General features: G+C 39.8%; 1 protein-coding gene across 3 annotated transcripts; it reads right to left on the minus strand.

Moving 5' to 3' along the window:
* Positions 1–6255: 6255 nt before the first annotated feature.
* LOC124667270 lies at positions 6256–12474 on the minus strand. 3 transcript variants are annotated; one of them, XM_047204583.1, is made up of 18 exons: positions 12263–12474; positions 10982–11105; positions 10824–10889; positions 10223–10285; positions 9483–10136; positions 9211–9384; positions 8981–9106; positions 8746–8905; positions 8532–8642; positions 8372–8425; positions 8019–8260; positions 7565–7917; positions 7297–7468; positions 7097–7204; positions 6874–7005; positions 6687–6790; positions 6398–6575; positions 6256–6291 (listed from the first exon to the last, which is right to left on the minus strand). In XM_047204583.1, the coding sequence occupies exons 1-17, from the start codon at positions 12436–12438 to the stop codon at positions 6398–6400; spliced, it is 2997 nt and encodes a 998-aa protein (XP_047060539.1). In that variant the 5' UTR covers positions 12439–12474; the 3' UTR covers positions 6256–6291. The 3 variants fall into 3 exon arrangements, with proteins under 3 accessions (XP_047060539.1, XP_047060533.1, XP_047060547.1); XM_047204577.1 differs by having other exon boundaries at positions 7565–7920; XM_047204591.1 differs by lacking the exon at positions 6256–6291 and having other exon boundaries at positions 6492–6575; positions 6666–6790; positions 7565–7920.
* Between the last annotated feature and the right edge of the window lie 8105 nt (positions 12475–20579).

The following is a 20579-nucleotide window of genomic DNA, read 5'->3' on the forward strand; positions in this document are numbered from 1 at the left end:
AGATCAACTGGGCAACACAATTTGTCAAAATTACAAGTATAAAGGTCATGAACATAAAAAAGAATTTAAAGACCCTTAGAGCAGCTGCCCCGGTTGTGGATGGTCAGCCAGTATCAGTACAAGTATTCAACCCCAAATCAAAAACTAGGCACATTCCAACTAAATCACTGGTTATTGGGGTGTGCACGTGCATATGGACACATCACTCACCACACAGTATATCAGCCATAGATTTGTGAAAGCAAAAAACAAACAGAACAGCACATGAGATACATACTGGTTGTGAGAGCATGGCTGCACTAGAAACTGAAGAAAACTGAATGTACTGATCCCCACATGCTCAGAATTTCAGTATAGCCACTCTTTCAGTATAGTCAGATGTAGAGCCCAAAAAAATGGGGAACAAAGGATAGAGGAGTACCAGCAACCAGGGCTTCTGCGCTCTCGGGTAGCATGACAAATGAACAACCAAGTGTCGCCTACCAGCTTGCCACTAACTAACATGCTGCTGCAAAAAACGCAACCATCTCTTCCGTGCTCGCGAGAAACAATATAACTGAACAACCAAGTGTCACCTACTCAGTTTGCCACTAATTGACATGCTGCTGGGCATAACGAGAAATCAATTAATCAACTAATAGGACAAAAGAGAAGACACATACACTAATGACTGCTGCCACCCACTGCTCATCTGCACTCAGAAACATTTTTGTCACAGGTGGTTCTTTGGAAAGGTTGTGTTCCATCCTAGGTTGAAATTCAATTGACTCTTTTGTGAAAATTCTACAAATATTTACACTCCTTATCATGTTTTTCCATATTACAAAAATACTAATCAAAATACAAAATGCAGGCCAACTTTTCATACATGGGTCTGTTGCGTGGCGATCTCGACACAACTTACTCTCCATTTAGTGATAGCATGAAGGTACAAAAAAAATACAGAAAAACTATGCATATAGATGAGATTTCTTTAAAAACTAATGCTGACTCTGATTTGTATATAATCCTTTTATTGCAGAGAGTTTCTCAGACCTTGACAAGTACACAGAGGACTAATTTGCTCTGTACAGAAAGTGTTAGCCATGGCCAACATGGGAATGACACTAGCATGCAATCCCGCAAAGTTCATAGTGACAGTGAACATCATGAACTCAAAGCTAAGGTATGGAAAAAATGACATTAATCTGTGAAAAATATATAACAACGAGAATAGCTGGAATTGACCAACCTTCTGAACTCACAATATGCAGCAACACAGAGAACATCAAGGAAGCTCATCCTATGAAAACATGAACGAGAGCAGCTTACAGGTAAAATTGGAAAAAATTACAGAAAGAATAAATTGATAAATGCTCAATTATCTTGTGTTTATCTTTACATATAAGCTAACATAAATTTGCTTCTGTATTTTGCAGCAAAACAGTAACGGGCATGGAGACATACAAGATAACCCTTGGAATGCTGATATTTTCCAAGACATAATTCTAGATGAGGTAAATTCGTTGTATAAACAATTGTTCTTATTCCATATAATACAATAAGCTAGACAAATAATAACATGAATTCTTCCACAGATAATTGAGGACAACAATGAAGGAAATGAATCAAACCATCAAGAATTTGATCATACATGGAATCTTGATGCTGAAAATGACAGAATGAATGCAGAAAGTTCTCCAACTGGAGATGAAGATGATAGTGAGAAAATAAATGAAGAAGATGTAGACAACTTTTGGGAGAATGAAAAACAAGGTACCGAGCAGCTGGAGACAGAATTAAGTACAGATCTAAAGCCAGTGAAGGGAATGGAATTCAAGTCAAGAGAAGATGCACAAAAATATCTCAACATGTACTCATTTGCTGCAGGATTTTCTATTGCTATTGTTTCTAGCTACCGTACAACAAGCAAGAAAAGAAACAATGAGGTAATCAGGGTGACAATAAAGTGCAACAAACATGGTCACAATACAGATGCAGACACTGAGTGCGCCGTGCAACAGAGACAGAGCACAGTTGTCGCAAGGACAGATTGCAAAGTGGAGATGGTAATTAGTGAAAGAGGTAGTCTATGGATTATCACTAACCTGTTTCTAGACCACAACCATCCGCTGGAGCCGGGTGGTAGATTCTTCAGGTCACATGTACTTATGACAAAAGAAGAAAAATCAATTATAAGGACAATGAAGCAATGCAACATACCAACAAGGAATATAGTGTCTGTTTTGGCACATATGAGAGGAGGAATGGAACAACTTCCGTACAACAAAAGAAAAGTATGCAACTACGGAACCAGTGTTAACAGAGAAGTTAACAACAATGATTTGCAGGAAGTACTTGAATGGTTTAACAAGAAACAGGCTGAAAACCCTGGGTTTTACTACACCATGGAAATAGATGCAGAGAATAAAGTAAGGAGTGTTTTCTGGACAGATGCGAGGTCTAGACAATACTATGATCTTTATGGTGATTGTGTTAGTTTTGACACAACCTTCCTGACAAATAAATACAATCTGCCTTTTGCTCCCTTTGTTGGAATATCACCACATGGAAAAACATATCTCTTTGCTTGTGCCTTCATAATAAATGAAACAGCAAATACATTTGAGTGGTTATTCCGAATGTTCCTATTGGCTATGTGTGGTAAGCCACCACAGTCAATAATGACTGATCAAGACCAGGGCATGGCTACTGCAATTAAAACGGTCTTCCCAAAAGCAACACACAGAAGTTGCTTGTTTCATGTGAAAAAAAAATGTGATGACAAGAATGGTCCAACATTTGCTACAAATGAAGGACTATATGAAGAAATGCAGGACATCATTGACAACTCATTGACTGTACAAGAATTTGAGACACTTTGGCAAAAAATGATTGTAGATTACAATGTTACTGGTGTCAAGTTCTTTGATGAAATGTGGAAATCAAGACAGAAGTTTGTCCCAGTGTATTTCAAGACAAAATTCTTTCCTTTCATACAAACAACAGCTAGAAGTGAAGGAACAAATGCCTTATTCAAAAAAGGAGTGGGTGCACAGTTTAGCATGACCAGTTTTCTGAGAGAATATCAGAGAATATTGGATACGATACATGCAACAGAAGACGAACTTGACCACAAGGTATCTGATAAGAAGGTGGAACCAAAGAAATTCCTGACAAAGTACTACATAGAAAGACAAGCTCACGAGCTATACAACTTGGCAATATTTAGAAAATTTCAGCACATACTCAAAGATGTAACAAGACTGAGTATCAGAGAGCAAGAAAAGTATATAATTTATATACTGTCTCAAGCAAGCAACTATCCAGTACAAGAGCACAGACGGAGAAATTACATAGTCCAAGTAAACTTACAGAATGATGAGTACTCTTGCGTCTGCTGCAAGTTTGAAAAGGATGGCTTACTGTGCTCTCACATCCTTAAAGTGATGCTACACCTGGAAGTGGAAAAAATACCAGAGAAATACATTATCGAAAGATGGAGAAAGAAGCAGAAGAAACTGAACTACCACCTCCCTGCTCCAGAAGAAATAGACAATGACTCTCTCCGCTATAACTTACTGTCAAGAAGATTGACACAGACAGCATCAAAAGGTTCCAAAAGCAGACAAAAATGCAACTACTTACTACAAGAGGCTCTGAGAATTGAAGAACATATGGACGCAATGGATAGAGTAACAGAAAACACAGGAGAGACACAATCCACTGCTCCAACTACTTCAACAAGAACAGTTTCGAACTTGTTCAATTTATCACTGCAAGAAGGAACAAGCTCGACCATTGAACTGTTGAATCCTGATCGTGCTAAAACAAAAGGGCGCCCAAGACTTCTAACAATCAAAGAGAAAATCAAAACAAACAAGTTCTACAAGTGCAGCCACTGTGGAAGTGGTGAGCACACATTGAAGAACTGCACGAACAAACATCTTGTGTTCAACTTACCAAAAGCAAAGAGGGCTAGGAAATGTAGACCTAAAAATGCAGGTTAGTGATGCAAAACAGCCGGTATAAGTAGTACACTTTCTTTCCTTACACAAAAATAGATTATATACACTTGTAAAAATAATAATGATATTTTAATTGTTCACAGCCACAGATTCTCCAGCTAAGAAGATAACCAAGAGGGGGAAGAAGAACCAGCATGCATCAGTGCAAGAACATGGGGAGGAAAATCAAATGCCATGCAGCGAAACAGCTTCTACATCGAACATAGTAAACTGAGAAGAGGAAGTTGTAGTCTGATAAAAATGTAATCATTGAAGAAATTTTATTTTTGTTTGGAGCTGCAAATTTTGAGATCGAATTGTATTCTGAGAATAATTTTCTTATGTAATCAGCTGTTATTTATTGCAAAAACCATGAAGTTGTGGTACAAAAACCTATATTTAGATGGTAGTAGAATTTACTTCCTCCCCGTCTCCCGCTTCTCTCTACACAAACTGCTTGTGAAAATGACAGACAAGCGGGCGGGAATGCTAACTGAATAAATTCCCAATAACTAATATACTGAAGAACTGAGAATAGTTGAATAGTGCATGGGAGTGCTCCTTCTGCCACTACGAATTAGAAAGTATTCAGAAAAAATTAACTGAGATAATTCCCTGAGGTTCAAGTAGAGTAACTGATGAAAAGTGAAACAGAGATAGACTGAGGATAGACAAGCGGGTAGAATTGTTGTGAATAAAATGCTCTTTGGTAAACACATGCGTCTGCGCAGTGAACTGGATATGAACTACGCATATGAAGCCGCGCAATTTGAGGTATGGCAAGAAATCAATGAAAAAAGCGACGAATCTAAAAACTTAACTACACATCAGAAAGCCCAGATGCTGCTGGATAAAGTGGTGATGTGATATATGAATTCGTCCTATATATATGTGCGTGTCAAAAACTTTCATTCTTATTCCCAGTTTTCAGAATGAAAAAAGAACTTGAAGTAGACAATGATACCTTATAATAATCTGCACTAAAAGAAGAATAAGACTGACTTGCTACAGCCGCTAATCCACTCACATTGCTCCACCCCTAGCTTAACAAAGATGCTCTTCTTTGAACAAATGAGAGAATTAACCCCATGTGTGTAATAAAGCCTGCAGGTAGAAACAAATAAAATCGTTCAGAGACTTACTGAAAGTAATGCAAACTGAAAGAGTAAGGGTGACTGCAAACTTAAAAAGAAGAAGAAAACTTCGGATAGAGAGGTACCTTGAGGAGCAGTGGTGACTGATTCATGCCGGACGGAGATGAGCCACTAGGGCCGTAGGTTGGAGTGGATTTGTACATCAAGGAAAATACAGGGGTTCCAAGGAATGAAGAGTCTAGATAATTCAAAACAGACATTGAGCATACTGAGTGACTATAAATTAAAAAGCTGAGCTTGAGAAACTGAACACTAAAGAAATAGCTATCGAAAAATGAGTGAACACACTCAGAGACTTAAGAAATGATAAGCTGAAACTATGAAGAGTAAAGAAGGAATGACTGAAAATTGAGTAAACTGAAGAATAGTAAACTGAGAGAACTGAGAGAACTAAAAATGATACTGTGAAAATTGAGTAAACTGAGAGAATAGTAAAATGAAGAGTAAAGAAGGAATGACTTAAGAACGAAAAATGAAGGACGTAGAATGAGAAAATTAGAGTATGAATAAAGAGACTAAAGAATGAAGAACTAAAATGCTAGAACAGTGACAGAAAACTGAGACAAGAATGCCACGGCTAAAACTGAGGGACTTGAAGAAATGAAACTGAAAAAATGATATAGTGAGAACTATCGAAATAATGATCAAACTAAAAAGAATAAATAAATGAAGGGATCCTCCTCCTTTATCCGGGCTTGGAACCGGCTACCAATTTTTTTATCATATAATGGTAGGCGGAGTTACCCCCCCCCCCAACCCCAAATTAAAAACAAATAAGATGCAAAATAAAATAATAAGCTAAGCAAATGAACAAGCAGTCAGTCTCTGTACAATTCAGCATATGATGGTAGGTACAAGTCTCATAGTACATCTCATAGTCAAACTTAACAACATTCAAAACTAAAACAAACACACAGACATTTCCAACCTGTTCTCGCTGATGAGACATTGTAGCCTCAGAACCTGCATCACCAAACAATTACAGAACAGACCCACATCATCGAAAATGACAGGATAAAAATGTCTGCTTCAACTTAACAATGGAACACTTCAAAAATACAGGACAGAAAAGCCATCATTGTCTTCAATAGCTGCAAAACTTGTTTGAGCTAAGCTGTAGGAATTTCTTCTTCAGCAAATCATGTCCTTCTCTGTATCATAAAAAAATCAGACACATGACATGGTTAGCAAACCGAGTATGAATGTCATACAAGAAAATCCAAAAAGAAAAGGTAAAAAAAAGATATAAAATTATACTTAGGCATTGTACTCAAGAACTAAGCTTTTGTCAGCTTTATTCCTCGCGCAAAGAAACAATTGGTTTGCAATCTGAATTCTGATATGCACTATGTCATGTGTGCTGAAATACTTGCGCATATCAAGTGGTGGCTTGTAGATTTCCATAAACTTCAGGGTGAAAACACCACAATCATCGCTATCAAAAAATTTGGTTAACACGCATGTTTAAATATGAAATAAAATAAAAATGTAAATTTTTTTTGGGATAAAGTAAATATAGAGTTACCATAATTTATAGAAAACTTACGCATTGACCTGTTTAGGAAAATTTGGATACATGATTCCAAAGTTTCTGAATATGTTATCATCAGTTTTAAAAATGATTTTCCACAACTTCACAAAGTTGTTAATCTGCATGAGTGTAAAACTGAAATGAACTACTAAATACATTCCAATTACCGAAAATTTAGAAAAATGTAGCAGAAAAAACTTACAAGAACGTTTTTAATTGATGTGTGATAATCATCATCTTTACCAAACAGAGAGTCCAAGAAGATGAAAACCTTATACTTGAAATCAACAGAAAACGTGAACCAATGTCGACTGCGACAAATCGGAAAAAATAGCTACAAAACAATATAATTGCAGTGAGAAAAAATGATAGTGGCAGAAACTATGATAAAAAGGAATTCAAATGAAAGAATACAAGAGTTCAACCCGGTCAGATAGATCAAGACGTCTCCCTCTGCTGGCTGATGCAGCTCCTAGAAATGCCTTAGAAATAAGATTCAGTTGAACATCATTGTTATAATCCAGGATATTCTCCTGCCAAAAACCATTTGAAGAAAATAAATATAATTATAAAAAGGGGACAAGCATTCAACATACAAAAAAGGAAAACCAGATTTGTTACTAACTCCAATGAACGAGAAGAAGTGATGTCTCCCGGATTTACTAGGGTGGTTATCCTCAAACAGTTTGCGACAGAATACTGGAACCAGGAAATTATCAATATGGCCTTCAACCATTAGTGATTGACCTAACGATATGTAGCTGCAGTGCACCTTATCATAAATAACAGAGTATGACCTGACAAAAATAAATGAGATAACCATTACAACTCTAATGCAAAAATAAAAGACAAAGGGGTAAAAAAGAAATTTCACTAAGGTAGCATGTACATACTTTTGTACTACCCTTGTGTATGCCAGATCGACAATAGCGCAGAAATTAGTGATGTCTGAATGCGACACAGGAAATCGCTTGTTCTGAACAAGAGGAAGAGACAAAGTATTCTTAGGCTGCAAAATGATGAGACCATCATTTGCATTCCTCTGATCAAAAACATTTTCCGTCAAATCAATCAAATCCTCGGCTTTGACACCAGAATCCATTTTACTAGCAGTAACATCAACGCCATTATTACCGGCAAAACACAACTTGTTGTACAAATCATCAATGTTATTTGCCTTAGGAGAAATATCACATACAGGAATTGGATCATGCCTAGAACCAGAAAGGTTCTTAGGCACATCAGGCTGCTGAAATTCGATGCAGCCCTGCGTTAGTATGCACAAAAGAACACACAAAAAAACAGAAGGATAAAACATATCCAAGTGAGAGACATATTGATCATAACCTTATTGTTCGGAGTTTGCGGCAATTTAAACAGTGAAATTGGAGAGGATCCCTTGCTACCCACAACATAACCTCCGATAGATTTAAGCTGATTACCAATAACCTTGCTATCATCAGGAACAATGAATTGCCTGGATTCTTTTCCTCCAGATGGATAGGTATTAACTGAACGCAGATGATGGCCAACAGTTATTTCCGGATGTAATCGCGCCTTCACTTTCCTTAATGGATTCATCTCAGGAGCTTCGTAAAACAAACCATAAAATAAAAATAGAATATGAGATAAAAACAAAAGATGATTTCCCAAAATTAAGATGATCTAAAAAATAAATAAAAACAACAGATATACAAAACCTGTTTTAGTAGAATAAGGTACATCTATCTCAGTAACCAAACATTCTGGGCTAGCTGAAAAAAAAGTACCAAAATGATAGAGGTAAGAAAAACCATGGGAGACAAACCTACGATTGAAACCAAACCATATAATGCAAAAACAAGGGAAAAAAAGAGTTACCATATTTCAAAGGGATAGGCTTGCTACTGCTGGAAGCGTTAGGAAGATCATCAGTTACCATATTATTTTCATTACAGGTGCCTGGGACATTGCATTTGCCACCCTCAAAAGCTGCAGACATCAAAAACATGCAAATGAAACAATCAAACTACATGATGCTATCGGATTGAGCAAAAACTTGAAACGAGCATAAACTCGAAATGCCAAAACAAACCTGGAACATTAGTATTTGATGATGTAGGAATTTTCACTTCAGAAAATTTCATCTCAAGCAACAATTGCAGCACAGTTGTTACAAGGAGTTCAGACTTATGAGCAACATCATGGTTTGCAATCTCCAAAGACCAAACTGAATCAATAACTCTGTCTATAATCTAAAGAAGGGATTAAAAAAGGAAATAATTAAAACATATACCCAGGTAGATAAGAACCAACAAAAGAAAAATTACCTTTGCATCAAGGTCATGACCAAATTTTTTGTGCAGATTTTGCTTGAAAATAACAGAGAAACATGAAGGTTCAGAGGAAACCTTTGATCCATCAACAACAGTCTCCAAAACTCCCGTCAATCCAAACTGAAACAAGAATAAAGAAGTAGACAACCCCTGATCAAAATAATGCATCTGCCAAAAAAATAAAGAAGAAATAATATCTAAAACACGTTAAAAACGCATAAAACCTCTCTGTAGCAAGGCGCAAGGAACTTCTTGAATTGCCTCTTCCCAAAAATGTTATTCTTTTTGAAGTCCAATGTAGAGAAGAATTTTATAAGGTTCCCTTTCCAAACAGATATCCTAGGAACACAATCATCAAGCTTTCTAGCACCGAAATCAAGTGAATCAAGATAATACACCTAGAAAAATGACACAAATAAAACAAGAAACAATTACATAAAAATTATAAAAACAATAATTGCAAAAAACAATAGCTAGAAAAGAAAAAAGAACTCACTGCAAGGAAATAGTAGCAGAACTCAAACTCCCTAGGTTTCCTTCCACTCATTTTGCAAATCTTCAAGAATTTGTAAATTCCAGCAATAAGATGATCATAAACGAGTTCACAAATGTCAAAACCTTTAGTAGCATCTGGTTCATCAAGAATAAGCAGGAAATCTGTGTTCGGGAACTCATCACATGTAGGGAACAGCAAGCATTTGAATGCTACAACCATGAAACACACAAAAATCTCTTTGTCACTGAGAACTTCTTTGGACTTCAGCTTGTTACCAAAAAATGTGATGTGTGGTAACTCTGACAAATGAAAGAGAGACAAGAGAAACTTAACGCCTCCTTCACAGTTTGGCAAAGGAACAAATCCACTATTAGGGAGTCCAGTAACAAAGTGAACAGAAGACTTTGATATTGGTATGATCTTGGAATCATCAACAATAATCTGAGATGAAACAGGATCAACACAGCTGGCAAGCCACCGCACAAACGGAGACGGGATTTCAGATTTCTCAAACAACAGAAGACAACCAAATCCAAACTTCCTGATAACTTCCTTGCGATGATCGGTCAAACATTTCAAAACCTCCCAGTAGTACTTGATAGAATAAGAAATAAATGAATCTCTGCCAATTTCATGGCCTTTTGCCCTTTTACTCTGAGTAAGAAAGACCATATTACAAAAAGAACAAAGCTAATAGAACACACAAACACATGCTACCAAGAACTATAAACACTACACACCTGTGACCAAAGTTCAGAACCATTACAGAAATCCGTAAAGTCCCTCTTCAGAGATTTGATAGCCTGAAAACACAAACATACCAGACAAATCAACAAGTCAACAGAAAATAAAACGAGTTGGAGAAAAGGGAAACAAGTAACATCAACTTTAAAATTAATGCTTACTTCAATACAAATAATTTAATATCGTTTGATTAACATGAGTATTTGCTAGACTCCAAAAATAAGAAAAACAGAAATTCTATTACAGAGCAAACCCATCAAAGCTCTACAATAAAGTAGATGATATAGACATTGATCTCTACAAATCCGGTCAGCTATTACCACATGATTCACCACCAACAAACACTAAGCTATCATAGTTCATAGGCACTATCCTCACCACATGCACTCCAGAGTACAGAGTAGTAAGAATCATCCCAATAAACACATAGTTGTACTAGAAGGAAAAAAAGAAGGTGTCTTAATCTTAATCATATTCAGACAAATTTTAATCACAAACCAACCAGAGAAAACAAAGTCATGAAATGGACATCGCTTAAATAGATTGATTGGAACTCAAATCCACTGACACATCAGTAAAAAAAGAACAAAATCTGACCTCTTTACGGAAGAACTGAAACAAGGCATCATCCAAGAACCTGTTCCTAGATGGATAGATATTCTCCTACATATATTACAGAAACAACAACAATTAAAGCCAAAAACAAACGCAAAAAAGACATGCATGCAAAATCAGAAAACATTATATAACCATACTTTGTCACTGGGTGATAGGCTATCCATGCCTGACAACACAAAATCTGCATCATATGATGAAGCACAACGATCTCTTGTGTAACCTACTGGAAAATTATCACCAAACTTCCTCGTGCTCCTTTCACTGAAAAAGATAAAAGAAACAGTATATTTAGCAGCACATGTTCTGAACACTCTTACCTGAATAACTTATATGATACAAGGATACCAGCACTATGACTTGAATAACAAGGTGACAAAGATCAAATAACATGAACTGGATAACATTTTCTAATCCTAGATTTCTTTTCATAGAATGGAGAAAAGAAAAGTGTGTGTGTGTTCAACTCCAAAAGCAACAAATTAAATACTACTCCACGACTGAGAGCTGACTGACCCAGGCGCGCTCGAGTTTGTAGGCAGATTTGAATCATCCATTCACGAATGAGTAGGAACCCTTTTAAGCCAAAATTCCCACCAGCCTTTCCACCCAAAATAACACAAAGAGGACAAGCATTTGCTTGCTTGACACAGCAGCATGAGCTTCCAGTTCCAACACAGCACTACACTAACAGCTCCGCGATCGACGTGCTCCCCCCACCACCGACTACACACCAGCAAAGAAAAAAATAGAAAACAGAGCCGCGGTTTCCAACTGATTGCCAATGGCGGATGGGTTTGTGCAGGTGACACTGGCCCTAGAGCCACGGTTCAAGCGAAGCATCACCTACAACTACAGAGACGACTCCACGTTCCAGGACGACTTCGCGGACAAACAGGGTAGGGCACTACACATTCATTATAACCAAAAACACACAACACCATTACACACACCACCTTTTAGCCTACTCTGTATAGTTCAATTTCAACAGGGCACCAAATACAGACACACACAACACCATCCTCCAAAGTTCACAGCACACACACACACCAGCATAACACAACACCATACACAAACACAACGGTAGCATCTCCACCTTGCAGCATATCACCACCCAAAACAGACCACGGAGCACCAGATATAATCCCCCCACACCCCTACAACTGAATGAGAAAGCAAAAAATCACCCTAAACACAGCAGTATCATCCTCCACCTTGCAACATAGCAACACCGAAACATAGCACATACCACAGATCTAATTCCCCGCCCCCCACCACACCTCTACAACTGAAATCAGCAACGTCACCCTCAACAAGGTGGAACAGAAGCACATCACATAGGATATCTACAACGGGACTGACAAAATCAAAGAGCTAAGGTGGAGCAGAAGCAGGAAATAGACGGGATGTATCAGTCGTACCGCACGCGACGGCCATGTCTCCGACGCTCACGAGCAACAGCTCTCTCCGCCGCACAACGGACAGCGCTCCCCCCAGCCGCCGGATCCAGCTGCACTCTCTCCGTCGTCGGGCGCATCCACGCCGTGGTCGCCGCCGGGCGAAGCGCCGCCGGATCCCGCGACAGCAACTCCGCCATGGGGGTCCTCTTATGTGTATCTGAGAGCTCGCTTCTCCCCCGACTCTCCCGAGGGAGCAACCCCTCCGTCGCCGGGCGCATCCCCTGCGTGCTCGCCGGTGGCCGCAGCGGCGGTGGATTCGCCGCCAACATCTCCGCCATGGGAGGGAATAGCACTTTGCACCACTTGTTGGGTCTAAGGTTGCACAAAACCACAACTTGAGTTTTGTTTTGCACAGAACACCACATTTTGCCGTAGTTGTTTGCAAAGAACACACTAGTAGTCATTAGCTAGCCTAATAGGCCATTAGCAAATTTGGGCCCACTTCCAAGGGCTTAGATCACGCTCAAGGAAAGCGTATTGGTATGCTCAGACCAGTTCAACCCAATAGAAAACCCTCGACCTAGGCCGCCCGCCCACACCAAGTGCTCCGACGGCGGAAGAGGCAGCGCTCTGACTACGGGTATGGGCAAGCCGGAGGAGTTTCTCCCAACCACAAAATTTTTGGACCGGAGAACCTAACCTCGACTGGTTTGGAGTCGAACCGGCCTCCAACAAGCGAAAGACATGGGTGGGGGCTAGGGGCGCAGCTCTATGCGTGGTACCTAAATACCTGATACATGTGCATCAGGGTCATTGAATTATTTTAGTAGTAATTTTGAGCTTAATAAGTCAAATACATTAGCTTAGGCTAAAACATGTGTGCATCGCCTTGAGGGCGACCTAAGCTCTTGGAAGTGGGCCCAAATTTTCTAATGGCCTATTAGGGCATCTCCAGCGGCGCAACGCAAACGGTCGCTCAGCGACCGTTTTCGTCCGCCGTGATCAGAAATGCGTCTGGCACCACCTCCAGCGGGGCGACGCAAAGTGACCGGGTCGTCCGCGGAGACGCAAACCTGGCCCAAATATGCGCCCGGGATGCGTCTCCGCGGACGCTCCGCGGCCGCGGAAAGTGTCCGCTCGCGTCTGGCGGACGTTTTGTCTGGCCCACCAGGCAGTGACGCAGTGTCGATGCGTCTTCTCCGGCAGTACTGGTGCCAAGGCATCGCTTCGGCAGTCTGCAGCCGCGTAAATGGCGATGCCTCGCGTGGCGCGCGGCCGTCGCCTACCTCTGCGCACGTAGTAATGGCGATGCCACGCGTGGCGCGGCCGTCGCACTGCCTCCGACCTACATTAACAGGGGCGCGAGCATCTCATCTCATCTCCTCCGCTCAGCCTCCACCAGGTCCACCATGAGCAGCGCCGGACGCGGCCAGGCTGGCGGTCGCCGCGGTCGCATAGGACTCCGACTCCGAGATATCTTGGTCTTCCGATGACCCTGATGCGCCTACGCCGGAGGAGAGGGCGGCGGAGCAGAGGGCTATCGTCGAGTCGTTCGAGACGCTCAAGGACGACGCCGCGAGCGCGAGGCTGGAGCAGTGCCTGCAAGAGGTCGCGGTGGCGCACCGAGCCATAGCAATCGCACGGGAGGCGGCGGAGAAGCAGGCGATGGAGCGACGCAACGACGGTGCCGGCCCATCCGAAAGCAAGTAGTCTAGTCTTCTAGATCTACATTGTATAGTTTTTATGCATTAAAATGTATTAATTTCTATATTTTTAAATGTGTTGCAAATCTAAAAATGGGTCGCCCCGGTGGACGCACACCCAGATGCAAACGGACACTCGGACAAAATATGTCCGCGGGGCGACGCAAACGGACGCTCGCGACCACTTTTAGTCGTCTGAAATGCGTCGCGCCGCTGGAGATGCACTTAGGCTAGCTAATGACTACTAGTGTGTTCTTTGCAAACAACTAATCAAAATGTGGTGTTCTCTGCAAAACAAAACTCAAGTTGTGGTTTTGTGCAACCTTAGCCCCAATAAGTGGTGCAAAGTGCTATTCCCTCCCGCCATGGAGTTCCTCCTCTCTATCTCTCTCTGTAACTTCTGTTCTCCCGAGGCAGAGGAAAAGACAAGCGCCACAGTATACGGGAATTCAAAAATAAAGACACAGCGAGAAAGAAATGACGTTGACTCAAAAACAAGGACGGGGCCAGCGCCAAGATTAGCGACAAATCGAACGGATCAAAATCTGACTGTTGCCCAATTGTGTAACAGCTAGCTGATAAGTAGGATACCCGTAAATCTACTAGTAGAAAACATGGCTTTCCTCTAGCACCCCTAGAAGTTTTAGTCCTGCTTTAAAATTAAATTGGGACTAATGGGAGGCATTGGTCACAGTTCAACCTAGAAAGTTTTTACTCTCGATTTGTTTGAAACCTTTAGTCCCGGTTGGAAGATGGTCCGCTTTACCAACCGGGACTAAAGGCTTTCTAGATTTTTTTGGCTCCCCACGCACCACCACCACCCCTCCTCCCGTGGATCGCTATTTTTAGCTTTGTAAAATAGAAAATCAAATGATATAAAATTTAAAAATGAAATCTTTTGAGATTTATGTATGTTACGCAACCTACTATTAGGAGAAATTAATAAATTTGCATTTCAACTTTTATGCAAAAAAAGTTTAGAAAAAGGTAAAACGGTTTTTCTGGTTGCATACGAAGTCATTAAAAAAACGTACGGAAATGATCGTGGGAAAAAGTTACGTCTGAATTCACCCGGGTACTCGGTTTGCCAATTTTTAGATTCTTAAAATTCCAAATAAAAACATGAAAGCAGAAAAATTTTAGTTTTTGACAAAAATTTAGGATTTTATATTTTAATTTTTTAAAATTAATAATTGCATCCTGCATAAAGATTACTATTACTTAACCATAAAGTAGCCAATTTTTAGATTTTCGAATTTTCAGGTTTTAGGTTTGCAAAAAAAAAACATTATTAAAAAAATAAAAAAAATTAATTATAATACAAATTGAAAAGTAATATTTATTTATTCAATTACACCATTACTTTTGTTTACTAAAAGAATTATTTGAAATTTAAACAATAAAGAAGTGTGACATCGACCAACATGTTAATAGGATTGTTATGATACTAGTATCAACAACATGCACGCGAAGCACTTAGAAGCGGGATGAGAAGGAACTTGAAAGTTAAGCGTGCTAGTGCTGGAGTAGTGGGACGATGGATGGTTAGGTGTAGTTAGAGACTAAACTTATCAAATAACTGAAATACCAAAAATTCTTAAAAAATAGAAAAAAAAGAGTGAAAATAATTAGAAAAAATTAACGAAATAGCCTTTAGTCTCGTTTGGTGTTACAAACCGAGACTAAACGTCCTTCGCCCTAGCGCGTACCCGCAGCCCACGTGGCCCCTTTAGTCCTGGATGACTAGTCCCGGTTTTACAACCGGGACTACAACCCTTGATCCGCAATTTCGCATCTTCATAAAATTTAAATAAATTTTTTTTCTAGGTAGAAGATGCATATATGTATGTGCTAAATTTTACACAGTACTCAAATTTTAAAGTATATAGCTTAGGTAAAAATCACAAGTTTGATATGATCTGTCTAAAGGAAACTTTCCTTTTCAAAATTTCTGTAAATTGGTGATAGGATATATAGCCATGTAACCTAGCTAGGATAGGATGATTGCAAGAATTATATGCCTTTACGTTTAACATGACGCGCTCTGTTGATATGCAAAGGTTTTGAGTGCGCGCTTTAATTTGCTCTCGTACGTGTCATCCACTGTCACCGATCACCAGCCAGAGCATACGGTTTTCCCGTTGGGTTATCCACGACGTGACAAAAGCAAATCGAAGAAACATGTTCATCATCAGCCAGGGAGCTAGCTGGTGGCCAAACCAGACGGCTGGGCGCTGGCACGTTTGCGCACGTCGTACGTTGTCGCTTCTCTCGATCGAGAGCCATGTATAGAAAGCGCAACGCGAGCCCATGTGGGAAGAAGAGCAAACACCTTCTTCCATGTGCCACGTACGATCTGGTAGACAAATTCGGTGATCAGCCTTCAACGAGAGAGAAACCACGCATGCATGCATGCATGATTGGCCAACACGTCGACGCCTGTCCAGCTCTGCGAGTCGCCATTAATTACGTTTTGTTAATTAATTAATTAAACTCTCGCAAACATGGTGGGCCACCTACTTCCGACTCCCGTCATCCCGTAATTCGTTTTTTCACGCTTTGTTTTCATAAATTATTCATCACAACTTCCTTTTCGAAATCAGCGACTCGGTTTAATCTAAACACACATATATCTACACAACTAAATACGTATAGATATGTCCGTATTTAGACAAAGCTAAGTCACTTAATTTGAGCGGAGAACGTACCTTTTCGTTCGCTGCTACTCCAAAACATCCATATATCTAGAGTAGTAGATACTTTCATTTTTTTATGTGCACAAATGTAGAGTCTATATGCACTTGAATATGTAGGTTCACTCATTTTATTTTAATTATATTGAAATATCCAAAATATCTTATACTCTAGGCCGTCGATTGGTGGAAGAAAGAATGAGAGAGGAAAATTGGATGGAGGGCAACTTTGAAAGAACATCGCCAAATCCGCGCATGACGTCACCCGTGCCTTGTATCCTCGTGAAAAATTGCAAATTAAGCAAGTGAAATCTTAATGACGTGGCTCTGCTTAGGGGTGAAATCTAGTAGTGGATAATCCGTACTATCCGACATTCGTATTCGAGAAATAAAAAATGTAAGTGACAATATATGAATATGCATGTCCGTGGAAATAGATATGGTAAATATCTTGGTCCGTTTTATAAAAAGAAATACAAATGTGGTATTGAATTTTGAATCATAAAATGGATATATCAGAATCCGAATAAGATCAGGTCAGCCAATTTTTGTAATTCGGCCCTAATATGCCAAAAACCGAGAGAAACTAACAAGTTGCTCAAATGTTCTTTTATATGATTGAACTTGAAACTACTATGCATTATATCACTATATTTACTCTCTACCATTCTCTAGTTGGGTCATTATAATACATGAGTCTATTATTTCCTTATATCTGTATTTGCTTTGAGTTGAGAAAACATCCAGTTCGTATTCGTTTTCGAGTAGCATCCGCTCTGAATTTGTATTCGGCCACATCCATATCCGCATCTGTATTCGTTTTGAAAATATGAAACTGGATATGGGAATGACACTATCCGATCTGCATCCGATTCGTTTCCACCCCTAGCTCTATGGTTGCCTCCAAAATGTGACTAGTCAAAATGTATATTATCATATAGTAGTATCATGCATATGATACCAGTGTTACATACTATTATGCAGTAGTATTATAATTTTTTATATTTATTGATTTGTAGAATCTCAATGCAAAATTATGTACAAGATCTGCTAGATATTTTTTAAAAAAATTATGTGCTAAGATACATATACCAGCTCATCGTTAATTATAACCATACATCAAATTTTGTACATGCATGAATTGTACAATGTGTAGTCTAAACTTGTTTGGACTTTTCTTACGGCATGTGTGTGCGGTTTTCTCTTCGTTTGGTGAGTCATCAATAGCCGGTCGGATGTAACAAAGCATTCATTTCCCTCCTACCGACGCCAACCACATACTAGTATACCACTTACTAATATATTTATTCATTTATATACACGCATGAAATAAAATGTACAGTAGTGTACAAGTACTTAGTTAATCAGTACACTAATTAATGACACGATGCAGATCCACCATCCAATGGTTCCTGGTCCGTCACCCTCTGACGAGCACGGCCGTCCACGTTGCAGAATCCACCGGCGTACGCACGTAGTTTTCAAAGTTTTTCCATGGCCGGTGACGGACAACGCGACGCCGTGCTGATCTTCCCGCCACTCGCCCCACAATAATTTAGTTATAATACCGCGCAGGCCCTTCTAGAAGAACGTAATTACAGGACAGAGATTTAGTGGTGACCACGGCTTTTTTAAGAAAAAAATTGAGTTTCAAGAAATTCTGAAAAAAAGTCCACGTATAATCAATAATGTATTCCATAAACGTGTAAAATATCAACTTCAAATACATTATATTTCAAGCTACACAAAAATGATAAAATGCGGATCTAAGTAGTTATTTTCAAATCTCAAAAACATATCAGATTTTGTCATTTTTGTCTAGCATAAAATAAAAATAATTTGGGTTGAGATTTCTGTATGATTGTGAGATGTATCACTCACAATTCTCAAAATTATTTTCGGATATTTTGATAACTTATAAAAATGTTTCTTTTAATGACAAGAGCACTGGAGCTCGGGTGTCAAAATCACTCTCTTGTAATTACACAAATGGATTTTTTTTATAAGGAAGTATTGAACACCTGCACACTAATTGAGCTAGTTGAACGAATACGTCGGGCGATATTCTAGCACCAGCACGAGGTAAAACAAAAGCATAGACGAGATCAAGCACATTCTTTTTCTTCTCCTTTTCAAAATATAAGAAACTACTGTTATGATGACATGTTAGTCCTCCTCTACAAAGGAAAGTACTCGTTATCTATCTTCATCCTCTTCAAGTGTATGGTCAATGCCCCTTATGCTATGTTTGGATGCATAGAATCAGCCTTGGAATCATAGAATCTGGAATTTGGAGACCATTTCCGCCGTTTGGAATGGCCTAAGAATTACAGCCCGGAAACTCGGCCCAATTCCAAGCCCCCCTCCCGTGCGTGTCCGTTCCGCCCGCAACTTTCCGAGGTCCCGAGCTCGGAAACGCGCGGAAACGCTTGCGCGTACCGCTTCGTTGCGAGAGACCGAGCGAAGCGCGTGTCTTCGTCCTCGCGCCCTTCCCGGTGGTACCTGATGGCGGCGGCGGCTCCGGTAAGTCCCTCCCAGCCCTTGTCTTCCTCACCTCTCCACATCCCCAACCTCCTCTCCCCATCCCCGTCCTCCTTACATGCTCGCATTCCGACGGCCTTCATCCCCTCTGTTAGCCCACCCCTAACCCTAGATGCGACCGGGTTGGAGGGAGGAACGACGGCGGTAGGGGCCACGGCGGCGGGAGGTGCCCTTATCCCTGGCCCTCCTGTGGTAGGGGTCGCAGCGGCGGGAGGTGGCCTTCTCCCTGGCCGTCGCTGATCTCCTGCCTCGAGGGAACCAGTCGATCCCGGCCACCGCGAGATGATTCCGGCCATCTCCGCCCCTTTCTCTCCACCGGTGGCTGCAGGCTCCCTCTCAAACCAGTTTGTGACCCCCTAGCTCAACTGGGTTGACCAAAAAAGATAGCAAATTCCTTTCCCTGGTTTCTACCATCCAAACAGGAAATGGAATTGGTACCAACATTTGATTCCAAGAGCAAATTCCATGCACATCCAAACAACTGAATTTGAATTGGAAGCCAATTCATTTCCGTCGTGGATTTGGAATTTCAAGTCCAATTCAATTCCATTTTCAATTCTATGCATCCAAACACAGCATTATGGAAATGTCTATATTTTTCGTTTCTCCTTGGAGCATGTTGATTGGTCTAACTCACTTGAGTCGATCTTGTGCCGAGATAGAGCACATGGTTGCTAATTACTAGATTGTCCATGCAAAGCCCTATACCTCAGTTCAGCCGACTTATCTTCGTTGATTTCTCCACATTAGTGAACATGAGAAATTGACCGTACATGTTTTTCTGGGCTCTAATCCAACTATTTGATTTCGGCAGCACTTTGATCAATCATGAATTGACGTTATTTTTGGTGAAGGCTATATAACCAGAAACCATAAATGTAGCCCGAGCTACATATAGCTAGTTTTATGAGAAAAAAATGAAGATAGCATTAAAAGTTTCAAAAAAATCTTAAATTGATCTAGATGTAGAAAATGTTGTCTTCTACCAACTGCAAAATTTTAACACAAACTAACTAACATTCGGGATTGTGTAGAAACAATGATAAATCTTTCATCTGTAGTAGTGAATGGTGCAAAATTTTAAAACCTGAAAATCTATCAGATTTATCATTTTTGTACAAGCTCAAATATAAGGTATCTCTAGTTCAGATTAGTAGAACATAACATTTTCTACATCTCGATTTCTTTTCAGATTTTTTAGAACTTCAAAATATTATTAATAAATTTTGAAAAAAACGAGGTACATGTAGTATGGCCTAAAAAAAATCCACTCCGCAGCAATACTATAGCTCCATCACACAATATAAAACGCTTTGCCAAGGTAGATTGTACAAATGTGTATTGATGTTTTTTGTATGATTATTTTTCCGGGGGTAATACAAAACTATGTTGCAATACGGT

This window comes from Lolium rigidum, chromosome 1 (assembly GCF_022539505.1).
Source record: "Lolium rigidum isolate FL_2022 chromosome 1, APGP_CSIRO_Lrig_0.1, whole genome shotgun sequence".
NCBI lineage: Eukaryota > Viridiplantae > Streptophyta > Magnoliopsida > Poales > Poaceae > Lolium > Lolium rigidum.

What these genes read in the sequence shown, in the direction of transcription:
- LOC124667270 (XM_047204577.1), bottom strand. Translation starts at nt 12,438, where the DNA reads ATGGCGGAGTTGCTGTCGCGGGATCCGGCGGCGCTTCGCCCGGCGGCG. An exon ending in GTCATGACCTTGATGCAAAG is followed by an intron (nt 8,906 to 8,980) that starts GTAATTTTTCTT and finishes TCCCTTCTTTAG; the next exon opens with ATTATAGACAGAGTTATTGA. An exon ending in CGCAAACTCCGAACAATAAG is followed by an intron (nt 7,921 to 8,018) that starts GTTATGATCAAT and finishes ATCGAATTTCAG; the next exon opens with CAGCCTGATGTGCCTAAGAA.